General features: G+C 49.2%; 1 protein-coding gene across 16 annotated transcripts in view; it reads right to left on the bottom strand.

Annotated features, from left to right (window-relative positions):
- The window catches only part of NCOR1 (nuclear receptor corepressor 1), a 1251773-nt gene that overhangs the window by 904912 nt on the left and 325705 nt on the right, over window positions 1-21156 (bottom strand). For all 16 annotated transcript variants that reach the window (XM_069226323.1, XM_069226317.1, XM_069226319.1 and 13 more), the window contains one exon: window positions 8694-8950. In XM_069226323.1, coding sequence (XP_069082424.1) covers window positions 8694-8950 — 257 coding nt within the window. The remainder of the gene's footprint in view (window positions 1-8693; window positions 8951-21156) is intronic.

Raw genomic sequence — 21156 nt, forward strand, 5'->3', positions numbered from 1 at the left:
TGCTTAGACACTGTAGGGGCACAGTGCTCATGCACTGGTGCCCTCACCTATGGTATAGTGCACCCTGCCTTAGGGCTGTAAGGCCTGCTAGAGGGGTGTCTTACCTATACTGCATAGGCAGTGAGAGGCTGGCATGGCACCCTGAGGGGAGTGCCATGTCGACTTACTCATTTTGTTCTCACTAGCACACACAAGCTGGTAAGCAGGGTGTCTGTGCTGAGTGAGGGTCTCTAGGGTGGCATAATGCATGCTGCAGCCCTTAGAGACCTTCCCTGGCATCAGGGCCCTTGGTACCAGAGGTACCAGTTACAAGGGACTTATCTGGATGCCAGGGTGTGCCAATTGTGGAATCAATGGTACATTTTAGGTGAAAGAACACTGGTGCTGGGGCCTGGTTAGCAGGGTCCCAGCACACTTCTCAGTCAAGTCAGCATCAGTATCAGGCAAAAAGTGGGGGGTAACTGCAACAGGGAGCCATTTCTTTACACCCACCCTTTACAGAACTAGCAACCAGGCTGTCCCAGCAATTGCCTATCTCGCCCTGTGACAGCATTTTTCCTGATAACGTGCACATCCTCCTAAAAAGATGTTCCATTCAGCGCCATATGTTTTGAGCCAATGCTTCATTTTTCAACACGTGTTCCTTTCTTTTAGTCATCGTTGCCTGTTTAAATTAGGTTTTCAGGCTACAGTAACTGAAAGCCAATGGGCCCTTTTCTTTGCACCAATTATAATCCTATTTTCCTGTCGCGTGGACTCCTGCTTGCTGCTCCAGCGACGTGGGACTCCTTTCCAGGTGTGCTGAGTGGGCCTCACTGCAACTCCTGTGCCTGCTGCCTGTGAGCTGCCTGCCCTCCTTAGGTTGAGTCTCCTTGGACCTTACTGGTCCCCGGCAGCTCTGCAACTCCTCTTCTGCAACTCTTGCCTTTGCTAAGGCTTGGTGGTGGTTTTTCAACACAATTGACGGACTGCAACTCGTCTTCCGATGTGGAACACCAACTGCATCATTTCTGGAACCCTCCCTTTCCTCCTGGCTGCATAGCAGACTCCTGGTCTCCCGTCGATCTTGTCCTGCATCTCCAGAAAGGATGGTAGTGGCTCCTGCCGAAACCAGATACCAACTGGAACTGGACTTAGTCCACTTCATGCACAGTCCTTTCACAAAGTTTCTCTGTGGGTTTGGGAAAAAACAGGTACTTACATTTTCCCTCCTAGTCGTGGGGAGGAGGGGGGCCCTCTGGTACTTAACCTTTTGGGGTTCCTAGTTCCTCCACCTCCCCTCTACAGATTCCATTTACCTGGGTGGGGGTCCATCATTTGCATTCCATTTCTTTAGTATATGGTTATGGCTCTCCCTAGGGTCACTATAGCCTATTGTTATTGCACTGTTTTCTACTACTTTCTATACTCATCCCTGACAACTGAGGTGTATATAATAGCGTGTTTACTCACCTGCTAGGAGAGATTTTGCCTATATTGTACTTTAGTATTTGTGTCACTAAAATAAAGTACCTTTATTTCTGGAACACTGTGTGGTTCTTTCATGTGTGTAAGTGCTGTGTGACAATGTGTTATTGCATAAACTTTGCATGTCTCCTAGATAAGCCTTGGATGCTCATCCACAGCTACCTCTAGAGAGCCTGGCTTCCTAGACACTGACTACACCTCACTATTAGGGGATAGCCGGACCTGGAATAGAGAGTTAACACCATAGGTGTTCACCAGGCCAGCATTCTACATCTCCATTTGGAGATATTACATACAATTAAACACATAAAAAAATAACCTTCAGAAGTGGCATAGCAATATACAGGGCCCTGAGGGGTGGGAGAGGCAAACCATATACTAAAAAAGTGGAATGTGAAAGAGTGACGCCAGCCAAGCTAAGTGTGATGGTTAGCTAGGGGGGATTTGGGCAGTTCGGAACACCAGAGGTAAGTACATTAAGTGACCTCAGCAACCAGGAGTAAGTTACCCACCCAGTTGTCCCATAGGCTAACACAGAAATCACTTGTTTGTGGAATTCAGGTCCCTTTCCAGTGGACCCCGAGGAAACCTGCAGGCAAGAGGATGAATGGGAGTGCCCCTACCACAGGATACCCAGAAGACTGGAGTACCTACACCAGGGACCTGAATGCAGAAGGGAGAAGGGACTCTGAAGACTGTGGATGCCTGGGTTGTCCAGCTGCTGTCATGACCCGTGGACCAGGCCGGTGGAATCCAGGGAAGGATTCTGGACATGGAGGACCTGCAAAGGAAGGGGGACAGAGTCCAGCACCCAAGGAGGTGCCCAGGTGGTGCAAGTGGCAATGTCCACCCTCCTGAAGATGACATTCCTGCAAGTCGGTGGATGTAGAAGTCCAGCTGCGGGGTCTAGGAGCTGCTGAAGATCCCAGGAGTCACCTACGAGCTCTCCCTTGACGGTCGCTGGACTGCAGGAGAATTAGCAGCCAGCCAGTTCACAACAAGCATTGCCAAATGCAAGCAAGAGCAGAAGAGGAGTTTGCAAAGTTTTGGGGAGCAGCAAGGTCGAAGAGACTCTACCCAGGAGGGGGATTTAGAGCTGACCTTCACCAAACAGGAAGGCCGACAGAAGTGACCCGCAAGCAGCGGACATGGAGTCATAAGTTTGACCCAACCAGCAAAACAAAAAAGTAGCACCACGTCACTGGATCTGCAGGACTGGGGCTGATCTATGGAGTGCTGGAGGTTGGGGCGTCATGGTGCCTTAAGATCTCCTTGAGGAAGAGTCAACAAGCCTTGGCAAGTGTAACAGTTGCGCTGCACAAGGGTGCCAGTCCAGTGGCAGGAACAAGGACCTACAGTCTCCCAGCTTGGATAGAAGACAGGCAGGACCCAGAGAAGGTCACAGACTCACCACCTGTGTTGCAGGATCTTCGGTTGACCAGGGACAGCAGACCCATCTTGAGGTGCCTGCGGATGCAGGGGAGAGACTCCTTCACTCCAAGGGAGATTCCTTCATGCTTCCTGGTACAAACAGACATCTTGTGGCCCTGGAGCATGCACAGCCTAGGATGATGCAGAATTATTGCAGGCTCTGGAGAAACAATGTTTCAATGGGAGCACCAGAAGCACACTTGTTCAGTTCCAAGGAAGACCAGCAGCGGTTCCAGAAGCCAGGGGCAAAAGATATCTTGCAGAGAGTTCCATGTAGAGTCTTGCTTGACGAATCTGAGGATCCACCAGTGAGGGAGCCCTTAAATAATTCTAAAAGGGGGTTGATCACTCTCTGCAGTAATCTACCTATTAGAGGGGGTCATGGACGTCATCTACCTGGCCTAACCAACCACATGGTCCCAGGAACCCCTTCACATCTTACTTTCAAGATGGCAGAATCAAGTGGTCACCTGTCAGAGCTCTGGGCACCTCCCTAGGGGAGGAGCTGGACAGGGGGGGGTCGGTCACTCCCCACTCCTTTGTGTAGTTTTGTGCCAAAATGGAAATCAGAGGTTCCTGAACTGGTGCAAACTGAATTATGCAGAGAGGGCACCAAATGTGCCTTTCAAGGCAGTCTGGTGGTGCTCAGAGGCCACCCCACCCCAGCCCTTAGACACCTAATACAGAGGAAGAAGTGGTCTCACCTCTCCCTTGCAGGAAATTCTTTGTTCGATTCCCCCAGCCTGAACCTGGCTCACCCGTAAGGGCCTACCGGAGGGGTGTCTAAGTGCAGTGGTTAGGTTTGGCAGTGAAGGGGTGCGTGCACCCTTTTACGCAGACTGCAATGGCAGGCCTGCAGTCACAGTTTGCATGGGCTCCTTTGGGTGGCAAAATACATGTGTTCTGCAGGCCTGATATTGCTGTCTGCGTAAAAGGGTGCATGCACCCTTTCACTACCAGGTCACTGCACCAAGTCACTGTAAGTCACCTCTATGGCAGGCCCTCCTAGGCCAGAGGGCAGGATGCGAGTACCTGTGTATGAGGGCACCACTGTACTAGCAGAGGAGCCCCACAACTCCAGATCCATTTTCCTGGACTTTGTGAGTGCGGGATGACATTTTATGGGCGTAATGGACATAGGTCACTACCTATATGTCCAGCTACATAATGGTAACTCTGAACCCATGCATGTTTGGTATCAATCATGTCGGATCATACCCAAATACTGTTGCAAGTGTTGGACATATGCTTCCAAACATTCTGGGGGCTCCTTAGAGGACCCCCAGCATTTCTACCACCAGTCTTACAGGGTTTTCCGGGCATCCCAAGCTGTTGCCACTCCTCAGACAGGTTTTTGCCCTCCTGCTGCTTAATCTGATCAAGCCCAGGAAGGCAGAACAAAGCATTTCCTTTGGGAAAGGAGGGGAACATCCTCTCCCTTTGGAAATAGATGTTGCATGGCTTGGGAGGTGTAGCCTCTCCAAGCCACTGGTGTGTTTGAAGGGCACATTTGGTGCCCTCCATACGTAAACCACTCCACACCGGTTCAGGGATCCCCAGTCCCTGCTCTGGCACGAATTTGGACAATGGAAAGGGGAGTTACCACTCCCCTGTCCATCACCACCCCAGGGGTGATTCCCAGAGCTCCTCCAGAGAGTCACTGGTTTCTGCCATCCTAAGTCCAAGGTTGGCAGGGACCATTGGGAGCATCTGAGTGTACAGGTCAGGCAGGTGATGTTAGAGCCCCCTCCTGATAGGTGATGACCAGGCTAGGTGATGGATTCCCCTTTCAGGGCTATTTAGGGTTTCCTCTTGGATGGGTCCTCAGATTCGGCTTGTAAGATTCTAGCAGGACTCCTTCCTGCAACCTCCACTTTGACTTCTGGCCTCCAGGATCCAACAAGCTGCCTTCAAGAAGAAGAATCTTCTGCAACATTATTTCCAGGGCTCCTGCCAGCAATTGCAACATTTCCACCGTCTGGTTATCCTCTGAGGGCGGCGTGTCTTCAGTCTTCACTAGAAGAAAGAAGGAATCTCCCTTGGAGTGAGGGAGTCACTCCCCTGCATCTGCAGGCACCTTCTGCAACGACGAACGGCTGCGTGAATCTCCTCTCATCCTGAGCTGTGTGGATCCTGCATCACGGGTAGTGATCTGGAGTAGTCCTCTTGGTCCTCTCTGTCAGCTGTCCAACTCTGGTGGCGGTAAGCCCTTGCCTTCCCATGCATGACAGTATCCCCGTGCACCGTGTCTCTTGCTGCTGCCAAGGTTTGTTTGCATCTCCAAGGGACCTTAAGGCTACGTGCAGCTCCAGCCCTCCGCACTCCTTCCTGCTACGCACAGCCTTGTGTGTGTTCTCCTGTGGCGTGCGTTCCCTTTCTATAGTGCTGGCTCCTTATGCAACTTCTGCGTCACAGTCCTGTGGGACCCCTGTGGGTGCTGTCTTTTCTCCTGTGAGCTCTCTGTATCGCTGAGCGTCCCCTTGGATTCCCCCTCCTGGGTTGAGTCCTCCTGGGCCTTGCTGGTCCCCGGCAGCACCACTTTTCCACTAATCGCGAAATTGCCTTTGCTAATGCTTGATGGTGGACTTCGTGCACAGACACCCATCTGCAATCTTCATTCCAGCATGGGACATCCTCTGCACTCTTCAGGTACTCTTCTACGGCTCCAGGGCTGCAGTGCTGACCTTATCACCGTCGACCAACTCCTGCAAGTACAGCTGGGTGGGTAGCAGCTCCTACTCCTCCTGGAATTCACTGTGACTCTTGGACTTGGTCCCCTCTCTCCACAGGTGGTCTTCTCCAGGAACCCACCGCTGATTTCTTGCCGTCTTGTCTGGGTGTCTTCTTCTTTTCCTTCCTTTTGGGTAGTTTGGGGAAATTCCAGTGATTTACTCCTGCTTTCCTGGTCGCTGGGGCGGGTGGAGTACTGTGTTACCTCTGTGGTTTTCTAGTACTCCCCTCTACACATTCCATTTACCTAGGTGGGGGTCCTGTGTTCGCATTCCATTTTTCCCAGGGAAGGCTTGGGCTTCCCCTGGGTTACAATTGGTTATCTACATTTGCACTGTGTCTAACCTTTTCTATGTCTATTACTGTTAGCTAGTATATATAATTAGTGTATTACTTACCTCTTATTGGAGGATACTTAGCGGTATTGTGTGACCAAAAATAAAGTACCCTTTCATGTTTGTATGTGCTGTGTGACAACAGTGGTTTTGCATGAGCTTTGCATGTCTCCTAGATAATCTCTGGCTGTTCATCCACAGCTACCTCTAGAGAGCCTGGCTTCTAGACACTGCCTACACTTCACTAAGAGGGGATACCTGGAATAAGGTGTAGGTACCTTAGGTATCTACCACACACCAGGCCAGCTTCCAACACAGTATGCCAATTGTGGGTGTAAGAAATAACCAGAAACAAAATTTAGGCGAGAGAGAGCACTGTCAATAGGGTCCGGGTTAGCAGGATCCCAGTGAACAACAGTCAAAACACACTGACAGTGTCAGGCAAACAGTGGAGGGAACTATGCCAAAATGATGGCACATTCCTACACCCGTGAAATCCAGGACCAAGACTGAAACTTTGGGATCTGAACCTGAAAACCTGAAACGTTTGGACGTACTCTCCGGTGGGAAAAGCACATAACCGAGCAGTGTCCAGAATGGCTGTGATAAAGGGAGGTTCTGTGAAGGAGGTGGCACATTGATAGAGAACCCCAAGGATGACAGGATATTTGCTGTAGTCTAGAGGTGGTTGCTGATGGCCTGGGGTGAGCTCACCTCCAACAGCCAGTCATCAAGGTAGTGGCAGACAGGCACACCTGATCGCCGAAGTTGTGCTGCCACCTTCACCATCACTTTTGAAAACACCCAAGAGGCACTGGTGTGACTGAAGGGGAGCATTACAAACTGAAAATGCCCCTGTCCCACTACAAACCACAGGTAGAGCCAGCAGCCTGGCAGGATTGGGGGGGGGGGGGGGGGGGGGAGTATGGTGGAAGGTGCAGCAGTAAAGAAAGGAAGAGCAAGGCCTATCCCCTGCGAACAATCTGTAGAACCTACCTGTCCGATGATTTTGCCTGCCAAGCAGAGACGAATCAGTGGATTCTGTCTCCCACTGGGTGACACTGCTCCTGTAAGGGTATGCTAAAGAGGTTTGACTGGGGGGGAAGCAGAGTGAGCAAGAAGTTGATCTTGACTGCGGGAGCAGTAAGCACCATGGCCTCAAGAGCAAAATTGCTGTTTTCCTTGAGGCTGGAAAGGCTGGTGGTACAGGGCACATCAGCCAAATCCATAAGCTGAGCAGAGCTGTTGTGGTTGGAGTGTGGTCGGACAGGCCAGAGAGCATGCCTTACTCTCCTCAAAACATTCTAGGGCAGAATCAGCCTTGTCCCAAAACAGGTGAGGGCAACACTGGTGCAGATGGCATTTCGGATGGACTCCGTGTTGGCCAAGCCACAGCGTGCCAGCAGACTTCCAGAGTAGGATTGAGTTGTGGTGCCACCCTGCACCTGTTCACCAGACTGCGAGTGAAGCAAGGGGGCAGAATCCCACCTCTATGTCTTGCGCTTCTTTTTTGACTTACAGAACAATTTGGATCACAGACTTGCCTCTGGCAGCTTTGTCAACTCCGAGAACAGGATGGGAAAATCAAACTTCTGGGGCAGACCATGAGATGGAGCGGTCCCAGTGAGGAATCCCTTTATGCCTTGCATCTGTGGCTTGACCCCAGACACAAAAGGCAAACTCTGTAGGAAAATGCCCCTTTTGGCATGGTTACTCTTCCCTTTTTGCTGGATATTGATGCTGGCGTCACAGTGTGCTGGGATCCTGCTAACCAGGCCCCAGCACCAGTGTTCTTTCCCTAAACTGTGCCATTGTTCCCACAAGTGGCACACCCCTGGCACACAGATAAGTCCCAGTGGTACCAAGGACTCTGACCAGAGTTTGTCATTAGGAACTTGTAGTACTGACCATTCAATCTTTCAGGCCAGGTACCAAGAATAACATTAGACCTGGAATTAAAAGACCCTATTCCAAATGCCAACTCCAACTGCGGGCTGCTTTCTATTACATTTTCATCTGCCTTTTAGTAGTGAGCAGAAACAAATATGGTTTTAACTAAACCAGTCAGGTGTCCCAATTTGGCTGAGTGGTATCCCTCATCGCAATGCCCTGGAGGAATGCCACTCTACCCACTTCAGAATCGTGCAAAATACATATATCTTTATTCATTCATCAGGTTATCAACAGATACAACCCAGATATGCTGCTTTTATCTTCTTGGATTAATCTTCTGTTGTACACACATTTTGAATCTGCTACTCAAAACACTAACCGAACCTGTGTGGATAAAGTACTCCTCTCACCAACTTCCAAGAAATACCTATGAACTCACCTGTTCTGTAGAACCTTTCTCCCCAGAAAACAGATTTTCAACATGATAAACCTTTCTATAATCTGGTCCTTTTCCATGTTCGTTTCAATCCCATCAAGCTTTCCTTTCATCCTTTAACATGCTCCTCATCAGTCAGTGTGCAGAGAAGCTACCTTCTTAGAGTCTGGGAGTATTACAAGTCCCCAAAAAACATACTGCTACCTGCCATGTCTTATAAATAATTCAGCTATTAAAAACAAAACTGAAATATAAAAATAATTAGCTAAAGCACTTAAACACTCAATGACAGCATCTTTTAAATCCAGATCAGTTTCTAGTGTTTGGAACAGAAACATTTTCAACTTAATGAACAAAAAGTCACTGAATCTTACGGTTCTTCTACCACAACTAGTACTCACAAGGCTCTGGTGGTGGGGGTAGCAGTGGGGCTTGTGGTTGTTGAGGTTCTTCTGTAGATGTGGGGGTGGTGCTTGGGGTAGGGATGGCAGTAGCATTTGCTGCTGCAGCTTCGTTGGCCATTGATCGCGTAATACGGCCCTTTCGTCTGCCTTGGCTGTTGGCAGTCTTTCTTCCTCTGGGTGTGACCTGCTCTTTCTCCTCTAGTTCCTCCACTGTGACTTCAACCTTCTTCTCCTCTCGTTCTTTAGTGCCTTCCCTGATGGTAAAAGAAAAAAAAATACTGCAATTCATGCTTTGTTGCAGACGTGAGGGAATTAAATGCTCAACAACCAACACATTTTTATTCTTTTCAAATACAGAATGGACTAAAACTGCATATAATTATGTTTCCCTAACAGAAAACATTTTAGAAAAGAAAAAAGCTGCAATTTTAGTAATAACCCATCAAGAACCCAAGATCTCTAAAAACATCTCAATCAGTAAATCTCTCAGAGATCCCTTCCCTGATTTACACATCAAGTCAATCTCTGCTTGTCGTTCCATCAACTATCTCAGAAGAATCCTTTCTGCTCTCCAATAAAAAAAAACTCAACATGCTCCAATGACTTGATAAATATTTTCAAAGCCCAAGACTCCATTTAAGCATTTTACACTCATTGGTTGGCCCACACCAGCTTCTCTTCAAAATGGTAATACACCAAACTGCCTCCAACCTACATGTGTGGCGTCTCTTTTTTAAAACATTTTTATATAACCCTATTTTATTGACTTTATAATATAAAACAACGTAAAGACAAAAACAGAGCAGTGCATATCATTGCGAGATACCACAATATCTGTTGATCCCCTGAACAGAGGGAGATATCATTGCAATAGTAGATACCCCCAGCCCCCCCTACTTAAGAAGCTCCCATGTAACTAATTTGTTCAGATACAATGGTTATCAGCGTTACCTTATCACCACGGCTGGTTGTCACCCTTTATGGACAACATAACATTCCATTGTCAACAATCATCAACAGTGCTCCAAATACAGCTGGACTACTCTACCCCTGTGAAGCGTTCTAATAGTGTACTACATGCCGTTATGTCCGTAAGTGCCCCATCCTCCCTAAGTGTCATCCTCATGTATTGCTCTTCTGCAACACCCCATTCCAGTACATCAAGGATCCAGCTAGACAAAGATAGGCTGAGTGTACTCATCCAGCCTATAGTTACCCTAGGCTTAGCCAGCACAAGAGCGAGTTGTGCAAATCTATATGGGACGCCCCTACCCCGTGGTCTCCGTAGTACACCTAATTGACAAGTCAAAGGCATCACTTCGAGCCCCAAACCGGTGACCCCGTCTATCTTTCGAACCACCACCCATCTAAATTGTTGCACCTCCCTACAGGACCAAGCTAAGTGGAGAAAAGAGGCACCTACCTCCCCACATCTAGGACAACCGGTCTCACTTATGGGGTCCATTTTGTTAAGACTAGCAGGCGTAAGATACACGATTAACAAAATTAAAATGCAACAGCTTAAATCTGTTGTTACAAGAAACCATGCACATCAGAGACCATGCCATTTCCCAGTCCACATCCTCTAGGGCAGTGATACTCAAAGTACGTCCCAGGGGCTGCAGGCAGCCCTTCTGACATTTACATGCGGCCCCCAGGTCAACAGCAGCACTGTGCTGCTGTTTATTCAACTCGGCACTAGCACACATTTTTTTTTGTAGAAACAGGAAAGTATGTATTTGGAGGGTATTTGAAGTTCAAGAACAGGAGTAACGAGGGAAACACCTTATTATTAAAGACATTTTGCAGCAAAAGTATAAAAGTATGATCTGACTGACATTTAAAAAGTGGATTTCATTAACCTGCAGAAGCGCTTCACCTTAGTACACAAGATTATATCACTGCATTGAGAAGTATTTTTTTTTTAAGTGATAGTTTTCAAACAAGAATTTAGAAACTATCATTCCCCACTCCGCTCAAGACCCTGACAACAATGTGAATTGTGAACTAAGAGGCAAGTGAGTTGTTATGTGAATTCTTTGGGAGGCCTGGGTTTCTATTATACATGAACAACATTATAGTTTCTTAAATCAGTCACAGAGTTTTATACAGCATACATTCTGATGGGGTATTTCAAGGTCTTTATATGTGATGATGAAGAAAAAGGAATAAAGGAGGTAAAGTGAAATAAAACATTTGCCTAGGATCACATAATTTGGTTAAGTGGAGAAGCCGGAATTTATACCTGTTTCTGGTAACACATTGTGTAATTCAGACACTAGATGTATACGCTTCTCTACAACCACTTTACCACTACCTCTCCCCACCCCCAGCCCTCCGACTGCCACCCTGCTGGCATCAATGTGGCCCTTGGTCACATCACAGACCAAAGAGTGCGGCCAAAGAGAAAATGTTTGTGAGTACCCATGCTCTAGGAGACCCTCCAGATCCCGATCCCAGGCCCTGCGCGCTGCACACTCCACTCCTGCACGTTCCCCATGCATCGCTCTATAGAACAGGGTAATCAAGTGGGAATCCTCTCCCTAATTTATCAACCCATTCAACACCTTTGATGTCAGGGGAGACCACCGAGAATCCAGACCAGACTTCTCGAGCCACACTCTCAATCTTGGCATACTGCAAGAACTGACCAGCACTCAATCCAAATGTATTTCGCGCCACCTGAAAGGAGATAAACTCCCCAGTGGGGTATAAATCACCCGCCCCCAGGCAGCTTCCCACTCTCCAAGCATTTACTTGACATTAGTGTCCATATTCCTAAAGGGGGCTAGATTCCAAATCTTTAGTTCCCTATCAAATGGGGCGCCTCAAAGTACTTTCTTAACAGCTTGCTCCCAGATCCCTGCAGTAGTTTTGACCAGACAGGGAATAGCAGTCTCTGACCGAGCACCCGTCATCAATACATGCACCAACGCCTCTCCCCCCAACATGCCCACGAACAGTCGCCTTCCCAATTATCCAACTGAGTCATCCACTTTGCAGCTTGTTGTAAGTGTGCTGCATAATAATACAGTATAACATTAGGGAGCCTCCATCTTCCATGTTCCTTTGTAACGTGGATAATGCCACCCTGCTACGACGGCCATCCCAGACCAATGAAATCAACCAACTGTCCAGACGATTGAAAAGCCGAGCTGCCAACGAAAACAGAGTGCTGCACAAGGTAAAGACACCGCGGCAAGAACATCATCTTGGCCACAGCTGCCCTTCCCATCACTGAGAGAGGCAGCTTATTCCATAACGAGACAGAGTGCTCCAGACCAGTCACCACCCGCTCAACATTGTGCGTCACATGTGCTATCGTAGAATGAGTGACCCATATGCACAAATATCCCCACCACCGGGAAATCCTCGAACAGTGCACCACATAATGACCCTAAAGGAAACAGGAGCAACTTTTTCCTACTCACCCGGAGACCAGATACAGCCCAAAGTTCTTCCAACAACTGTAACAACAAAGGGTCCGAAACATGTGGCTCTCGAAGGTATATCAACGCATCATTGGCGTATAGGGAGATGATAGGAGTAACCTGTCCCACCTGGGCATCCCAGGACACCAATTCCTCACGAAGCCAGACCACCAGTAGTTCCACCGCTAAAGTAAAAAGGAGCGGTGACAGTTTGCATCCCTGCCTGGTCCCCCTACCAATCGCCCAGGATTCCTAAAGCTCTCCGCTCACCCTAACTCATGCAGTGGGAGCAGTGTACAACAAACGAACCCAAGTACAAAATGGGGGCCAAATCCCATTCCCTGCAGCACTGCCAGTAGATAGTACCACTCCACTGTATCAAAAGCCTTATCTAGATCCAGCAATACTAAAACCAATGCGTCCAACGCCCCCAAGGTTTCATTCATAACATGTGCCAAACAACATACGTTCTAAGTCGTACTACAACCAGGAATAAAACCGCATTGATCATCATGTACCAAACCCCGAATCACTCCACACAGTCGAGTAGCCAAAATCTTACAAAGAATCATGACATCACTAATGAGCATATTGAGCAGGCAATAGGAGTAAGGGTCATCAGAATCCCCACCAGGCTTAAGCATTAAACAGACGACGCATGGACTCCGGGAGAATACCCGTTCCCGGGCTTCCTCAAACAACACCAACAACCTCTCACTAAAATGTAGAGGAAATGTTTGGTACAACTCGATCGGGAAACCATTCCCATCAGACGATTTAGACTTCGACAATGCCTCCTACGCCGCACCCACTTCAACTGTTATCTCAGCCTCTAGACTTTCCATAGTCTCTGGCTCCAGCCACGGAAGACGCATCCGCCGCAGAAACTCTCCTAAGCCAACATCCGGGACTGGCGCACCAGCTCTGGAAACAGCCTGCAAATGCTCCACTAAGACCCAAAGGATATCTCAGCGATTAGTAACCTACACATCTTCAATACTTTTAGTGCGTAGGATGGGAGGAGATTTAACTTCCCGCTTGAGAACCCATGCAGGCACTTTACCAGACTGGTCTTCCTCCCTATGGAGGCGCTGTCTATACAATCTAAGTTTGACCTTATCTAAAGTGTCCCAGCAGCTACTGACCTTTCTAAACAGTCGGAGCTGCTCCCACTCGACCTCTCAGGTTATCGACGTCTGGTGCTGCAACACCTCCAGTACACTCTCCCAGTTCTTAAGTTTCTGTTCCATTTGTTTGGCACCCCATTGGCAGTGCCTATACATACTCACCTTAGTACCGCCTTCACGGCTTCCCATTCAGTTCCATTTGAGTTGGAAGTACCCCAATTTAGGTCCAGATAGTCCCTAAGTGCCCCACCCATTTTCTCACGACAGCCAGCATCAGTCAGAAAAGACGTAGGCATACGCCAACGGCGGGTCACTTTGACATCAGATCCCATCAGCACCGGTGCATGATCAAACAAAAACCACCCCAAATGCTTGATATCCATTACCTGTGAACAAGTCAGTCCACCTAGGAGGAAACAGTCCAGCCGGCTATATGTATTGTGGGTCTTAGAATGACAGGTGTATTCCCTACTCTCCAGATGTAGTTCTCTTCATCCATTCAAGAGCCCTAAATTGTGCATAACCTCTGTGAGGGATCTCGTCATTAATGGTTTAGTGCCCTTCTCACCATCCAATATGCAATTGTAATCTCCAGGCCATACTAGAGGAGCAGCAACCCCCAACACTTCAGGTATATTAACATAAAAAGAGTGATTGTGTATTTTAGGTGCATAAGAATTGAGAATAGTAAGGGGCAATGCATCCAATGTACCCCGTAGAAATATATATCCCCCTTCCACATCTACTTCACTGTAGATATGTGTAAAAGGGACACCGGGCGCAATTCACATCATCACTCCCCTTGCATAGGAGGAAAAGGACGAGGAGAACACCTGCCCCCTCTCCCCCCACTTTTTAGCCAACTTTTGTGATTCCTCCTCTGTCATGCATTTCCTAGAGACACGTTATATGAACCTTATGTCGCCTCAAGAAGGAGTGTACTCTATGTTAATCTGTCGACCCATGTTAAGAGTTCATATCTTCCCTTCCCCCTGCGTCTCCTCCTCCCACCCAAAAGGAGAAGGCAAGACAAGTCTTTACCACACATCCCACACTCAACAATGCACTGCTGTTGTAAACATCAAACATATGCAACCTTCCATGAACAGTAAAACAGATGCATCAAAACATACCGTGGATCCATGTGTGTGTATGCTGCCAGGAAAAAAGCCTAAACCCCAACACCCGAAAGTTCTACCACCACAGTGGAAGTGACCACCCCCCATCCCGAGAACAGAATACACAGGGCCTACCGCCACAACCAATCATAGTCTAGGAAAAGCATCCCCCCAATCCCCCATCATTTGTAAAATACAGATTCATGTAGCGCCCCTTTAAGCCAATATTCTTAGCACTCCCAGTGCTCCTACTATGCGACGCATGCGCCTCAGCCCTAAGCACATGACCCCGGTGGGTCCGGAAGAGCAACATCCACCAAAGACCAACAAAATCAACAATCAACAGAGAGCATCTCCTCTCCCCCATCTGATGAGTCAGCAAGTTCGATGGCCTGCTCAGGATCCCCCACCGCCATAGTACCATACTGTTGGATTTCAATTCTGCTGACAGAGTTGTCACACCGCTGCTCAGAGACCTGCTTCTGGCCCTCCCCTCAACATCTCTCCACTCCGTGCTGTCCATTCCAGAAGTACAAGCCGTGCCAACTCCAGACTGCCCAGAACCGACCAGGCCAACCTTGTCCCTAATCTCCAGATCTCCTCAGGATGGTCAAAGAAATGCGACTTGCCTTCGGAGATCACCTTCAAACGTGCCGGGTACAATAACATGTATTGAAAGTTCACAGCACGAAGCTTGGCCTTCACCTCCAAAATCTCCTTTCGAGAGGTCTTGACCTTCTTCGTATAGTCGGGGAAAAGGATTTTTTGCAATTATCAAAGACAGCCCTATCGGTTTCACTCGCAGTCCGCAGGAAATAGTCCCTATCTATATAGTTCAGGAGGCGTGCAATGATGGCCCTTGGAGGCGCTCCAGGCAGAGGAGGAGCAACTAGTACCCTGTGTGCGCGCGCTCCACCACAAACACCTTAGATAACCCCTCAGGTTGCAGTACATCTCTAATCCACCGCTCAACGAAACCTTCTGCCGTAGAGCCCTCCGCCCGTTCCAGAAACCCAAGTAGGCACACGTTGTTCCGTCAGGATCTGCCCTCTGAGTCCTCCAAAATTGCCTCTAAAATTCCAACAGTGAAAGTAACCTGTGCCATCTGTTTGCACAAGGTGCCAACCTCCGTCTGCAAGTCCACGATAGACCCCTCCGCCACCTTGACCTTATAAGAGACTCCGTGGAGGTCAGTTCATAGAAGGTTCACCTCCACAGCTACAGTTTCTATTTTCCCCTCCAGGGCCACCTGGCGCCCTGTATAGTAGCTAACAGTACAGCCCGTGAGGGCTACTCCGCAGTAGCCGGTGCTCCCAATGCCTCTCTAGGCCTGCCATATGAGTCTGGTGCTGCGGCAGCGGGGTAGGTGTAGTATATTGTTCCGTAGTGTTTCCCTGCGAAAGCGTGGTCTGCCAATACCACCCCGTCTCACCATCAACTGAGAAATAATAGGATTTATCACCACCGTACCTTACTCCAAGGAGCAAAAATTAAGCTCAGCTGAGCTGCAACAGCTGTGTAATAATGCAGATCAGTTGTCCAGCCCCGAATATCCACAAAAAGGGGGCGCTTGATGTCCATGTAGCCATGCCACCAACTCAAGGCCTGCATGGGTCAAGTGTGCTCACTGCATGCAAGGTCATAGGTGCCAGACCTCCACACGTCAACACTACTCCAAGGCCGCAGAAGACACCCCACCGGCTGAGTGCTGACAATGTCTATTGCCGTAATGGCAACCTCCGTCTCACCGCAGGAAAGCACTGCAGTTCGTTGTGCCACCCCAGGCCGCTCCTCCGCAGCCCAGATTAAGCCATGTGCTGCTTGCACCCTGACCCCCACTCATCACCGTCGAACTGTAGTGCTCCCAAGTCCCGGTCTCAGGCCAATCATCGTCGCAGGGGGAGATATATCTGGCCCCAATACACTTATAAGGTGATTTGGATGTATTGCTGCGGGCCTCACCTGCCTCCTCGTCAAGATCGCGCCGCAGGGAAAGCAAGGTCTACACGGCCGCTCCTGCTCCCTGCAACAGCCTTGCCCACACTGAGGGGGGGGGGGGGGGTGGAATTGTGGGGGGTGTGGGGGGAGGGAAGAGGAGTAAGAGAACGGCCTCAGGAGTCTCCTCCCTAGGCACTAGAGACGCGTCCCACCAGACATCTTGGTTGGCCATGCCCCCGTGGTAGCCATTTTAGCGTAGGAAGCAGTTCTTTACTCTTAGCACACCACGGACATCTTGGAACTCCGTGTGCAGCCTCCTTAAAAAAAAACATTATCCCTCTTCTGTTGATAACTACTATTCCCTTTTAAACCACTGGGAAAAACTTCTCATAGGTCCTGACACCATGATTTATCACTATACTAATGACAGCCAGGGATTTCTCGCACTGAGCCTTCCTCCTGAATCCATATCCAAGATTAAAATCTCCCCTAGATCACTTACACAAATAGATGGAAGGAAAGCACTAGAAATGCAAAACGCCAATGTAAGGAAATGCCTCCTTGGTTTTTGCCTTTTGCTGATGCCAGTTATGATTGAAAGTGTGCTGGGACCCTGCTAACCAGGCCCCAGCACCAGTGTTCTTTCCCTAAACTGTACCTTTGATTCCACAATTGGCACAGCCCTGGCACCCAGATAAGTCCCTTGTAAATGGCACCCCTGGTACCAAGGGCTCTGATGCCAGGAAAGGTCTCTAAGGGCTGCAGCATGTCTTATGCCACCCTGGGGACCCCTCACTCAGCACACTGCCTCACAGCTTGTGTGTGCTCGTGGGGAGAAAAAGACTAAATCGACATGGCACGCCCCTCAGAGTGCCATGCCAACCTCACACTGCCTGTGGCATAGGTAAGTCACCCCTCAAGCAGGCCTTATAGCCCTAGGGCAGGGTGCACTATACCACAGGTGACGGCATATGTGCATGAGCACTATGCCCCTACAGTGTCTAAGCAAAATCGTAGATATTGTAAGTGCAGGGTAGACATAAGAGTATATGGTCTGGGAGTTTGTCAAAACAAGAACTCCACAGTTCCATAATGGCTACACTGAAATCTGGGAAGTCTGATATCAAACTTCTCAGCACAATAAATGGACACTGATGCCAGTGTGCAATTTATTGTAAAATGCACCCAGAGGGCATCTTAGAGATGCCCCCTGAATACCAGTCCGACTCCTAGTGCTAAGCTGACCAGTTTCTGCCAGCCTGCCACAACCAGACGAGTTGCTGGCCAGATGGGGAGAGTGCCTTTGTCACTCTGTGGCCAGGAACAAAGCCTGTACTGGGTGGAGGTGCTTCTCACCTCCCCCTGCAGGAACTGTAACACCTGGCGGTGAGCCTCAAAGGCTCAAGCCTTTTGTTACAGCACCCCAAGGCATGCCAGCTAGTGGAGATGCCCGCCCCTCCGGCCACTGCATGACTGTTGGAGGGAAGGCTGGAGGAGATAATGAGAAAAACAAGGAGGAGTCACCCACCGGTCAGGACAGCCCCTAAGGTGTCCTGAGCTGAGGTGACCCCGCCTTTAGAAATCCTCCATCTTGAGTTTGGAGGATTCCCACAATAGGATTAGGGATGTGCCCCCCTCCCCACAGGAGGAGGCACAAAGAGGGTGTAGCCACCCTCCAGGACAGCAGCCATTGGCTACTGCCCCCCAGACCTAAACACACCCCTAAATATAGTATTTAGGGGCACCCCAGAACCCAGGAAATCAGATTCCTGCAACCTGAACCAAGAAGGACTACTGACCTGAAAGCCCTGCAGAGACAACAACTGCTTTGGCCCCAGCCCTACCAGCCTGTCTCCTGACAGGAAGAAAACTGCAACAGCGACGCATCCGACAGGGACCAGTGACCTCTGAAGCCTCAGAGGACTGCCCTGAACTAAAGGACCAAGAAACTCTTGTGACCTCTGCTGTGTTCAAATCCAGCAACAACTTAGCAACTTTCTTGCAACTTTTAAAGTCCTCACTCTTCCCGCCGGAAGCGTGAGACTTCATCCTCTGCATCGGACACCCCCTGCTCGAGCTACAGAGACCCAACACCACAGGGAGGACTCCCAGGTGACTGCGACCTCGTGGGTAGCCCGAGACGACCCCCCTGGACCCCCACAGCGACGCATCCAGAGGCTTCCCCCTGACCACGTCTGCGTGTAACAAGGAACCCGACGCCTGGAACAAGCACTGCATCCGCAGCCCTCAGGACCAGAAGGAAACAAACATCAATGTAGGAGTGACCCTCAGGTGACCCTCTGGCTAGCCCAGTCGGTGGCTGGCGCGAGAAGCCCCTCCCCCCCTGTGCCCTGCCTGCACCGCTAGCGTGACCCCCGGGTCCCCCCATTGATTCTAATACAAAACCCAACGCCTGCTTTGCACACTGCACCCGGCCGCCCCTGTGCCGCTGCGGGTGTGTTTCTGTGCCTACTTGTGTCCCCCCCAGTGCTCTACAAAGCCCCCCAGAGGACGCGGGTACTTACCTGCTGGCAGACTGGAACCGGAGCACCCCTGTTCTTCATAGGCGCCTATGTGTTTTGGGCTCCTCTTTGACCTCTGCACCTGACCAGCCCTGTGCTGCTGGTGTGGTAACTTTGGGGTTACCTTGAACACCCCAACGGTGGGCTGCTACGCCCAGGAACGTAGACTTGTAAGTGTCTTACTCAACTGACAAACTAACCATTACTTACCTCACCCAGGAACTGTTGATTTTTGCACTAAGTGGCCACTTTTAAAATAGCTTATTGCCATTTTAACTAAAACTGTGTATGTTATTGCTCTAATTCAAAGTTCCTAACTTACATGTGTGGAGTACCTTGCATTTTATGTATTTACCTCAAATCTTGAATCTTGTGGATCTAAAATAAATTAAGAAAATATATTTTTCTATATAAAAACTATTGGCCTGGAGTTAAGTCTTTCAGTGTGTGTTCCTCATTATTGCATTGTATCTGTACAACAAATGCTTAACACCACCCTCTGATAAGCCTACTGCTCGACCACACTACCACAAAATAGAGCATTAGAATTATCTAACTTTGCCACTATCTTACCTCTAAGGGGAATCCTAGGACACTGTGCACAATAGCTCTTACTTTGAGATAGTGTATACAGAGCCAACTTCCTACAGTCAAAAACTGAATTGCTTCCCAAAACTCTGACCCAGCAACCACGTTTTTCTCCCTTCAAACCCTGAAGACTTGGGAATGCCATAGTAGTCCCTATTGCATAATTTTTTTATTTATTTTCTGTGAAAACCTGAACCTCAAGGTGCACACATAGGCTATGGCTAATTCTGCCAGATTCCACTTTCATACACTCAAGAATTTGAAACTTTCTCCCCCTCCCTCAGGATTTGAAATGTGTAGAGAAAATGGTTAGCTTGCAACCTGAAAAAAAAAAACCTTCATCACTGGGGTTACTAAAAACAGTAGTTCCTCATACTACTGCCACATTCCTCACCAACATAAAAAAGTGATCACATCACCTTTGTGCTTGCCTGTCTGAAACAACGTTTTATGAGAAACGTACGTAAGCTCTGGACCTCCAAGCTAATGCAAATCTCTCATAGAAGCTATCCCTGTCTGGAAGCCTCCACATCCTATGGTTAAAACAAAGAACAAGTTACTTGCCTTCGGTAACTATCTTTCTGGTGGATACACTAGCTACCTGGAGGTCTTACACCTTTTAAATATCCCCCTGGCCCGCTGGGCAGGGGTCAGCCCGCTTGGAATCTGCTATGGTCCCATCCTAGATTGGTCACGGGCACCTGCACAGCCAGGGGTGGCCTGCTGAGGGGCTGTTTGCTGCAGGCCCTCAGCTACCCCACTGTCTAGATGGAGAGTGGGACCTCCTCAGCTTGAGCCGGGAGTGCCCCAACTGGTGGCGCAGGATGCTGGGCCAGCCCTGGGGAATACTTAGGGCCGTGTCAGGCTTCTCCTCCACCCGAAGTGATTGGACTATCCGAGTAGGGCTCAATTCTGGTATTTCTGCCTTCCAGGGCCCTCATTGTGGACATCGCCGTAACTGGCTGCTGTGAGCTGTATGGATTAGGCTTTGTCGCTATTCTCTCCCTGAGGGGCCGGGGCCCATGGGTCACACTCTGACTGCCCCAGTGGCTCTTTATCCCACAGGACACCACTTGCAGTGGTTGATGGGAGGGACCTGACTGCTCGTGCTGCCAGGGAGGGATCTCCCCCTGCGCAAGCAGGTCAGGGCTTTTCTCCACCCCTTCACCCTATCCTCTGCCCAGCCACAAATCTGAGGCCTACATTCACACTTTGGCTGTTCTTCCCTGCGCTTCTCTCTTCCAAGAGGTGGCTCTGTGGACTTTAAGCAGGGTCCCTGTTACTACACTGTTTCACAGTTCCATTACAGGGTGAGGGGGCGCCCACCCTACGTAGGTGCAATTAAATATAGAAAAATTCACAGCTCTTCAGACTCCTGCGGCCAAAAAAGACTTCAGTGAGGTACTGCCTCTACAGGCATGATGTAGGACGCTGGCTCTCTATAAGATGTGCACAGGCAAAAATAGATAGGTCTAGAGCTCTATTTGTGGTAGTGTGGGCGAGCAGCTAGGCTTATCAATGAGTCGTGTTAAGCATTTTTTGTACTCACGGAGGCAATAAATGAGATACACAAATAAAACCGAGACCAATTTAGAACATAAACATTTGTTTTTATATATGCTTTGAACCAAAGAACTTTGTTATAAGGTAAGTAGTGTTTACACCCTCAGCAGCACAGGGGTGGCCTGGTGCAGAGTGCCAACACAGCACTGGGCGTCCAATGCTATCCAATGGAG

This window comes from Pleurodeles waltl, chromosome 3_1, assembly GCF_031143425.1.
Source record: "Pleurodeles waltl isolate 20211129_DDA chromosome 3_1, aPleWal1.hap1.20221129, whole genome shotgun sequence".
NCBI lineage: Eukaryota > Metazoa > Chordata > Amphibia > Caudata > Salamandridae > Pleurodeles > Pleurodeles waltl.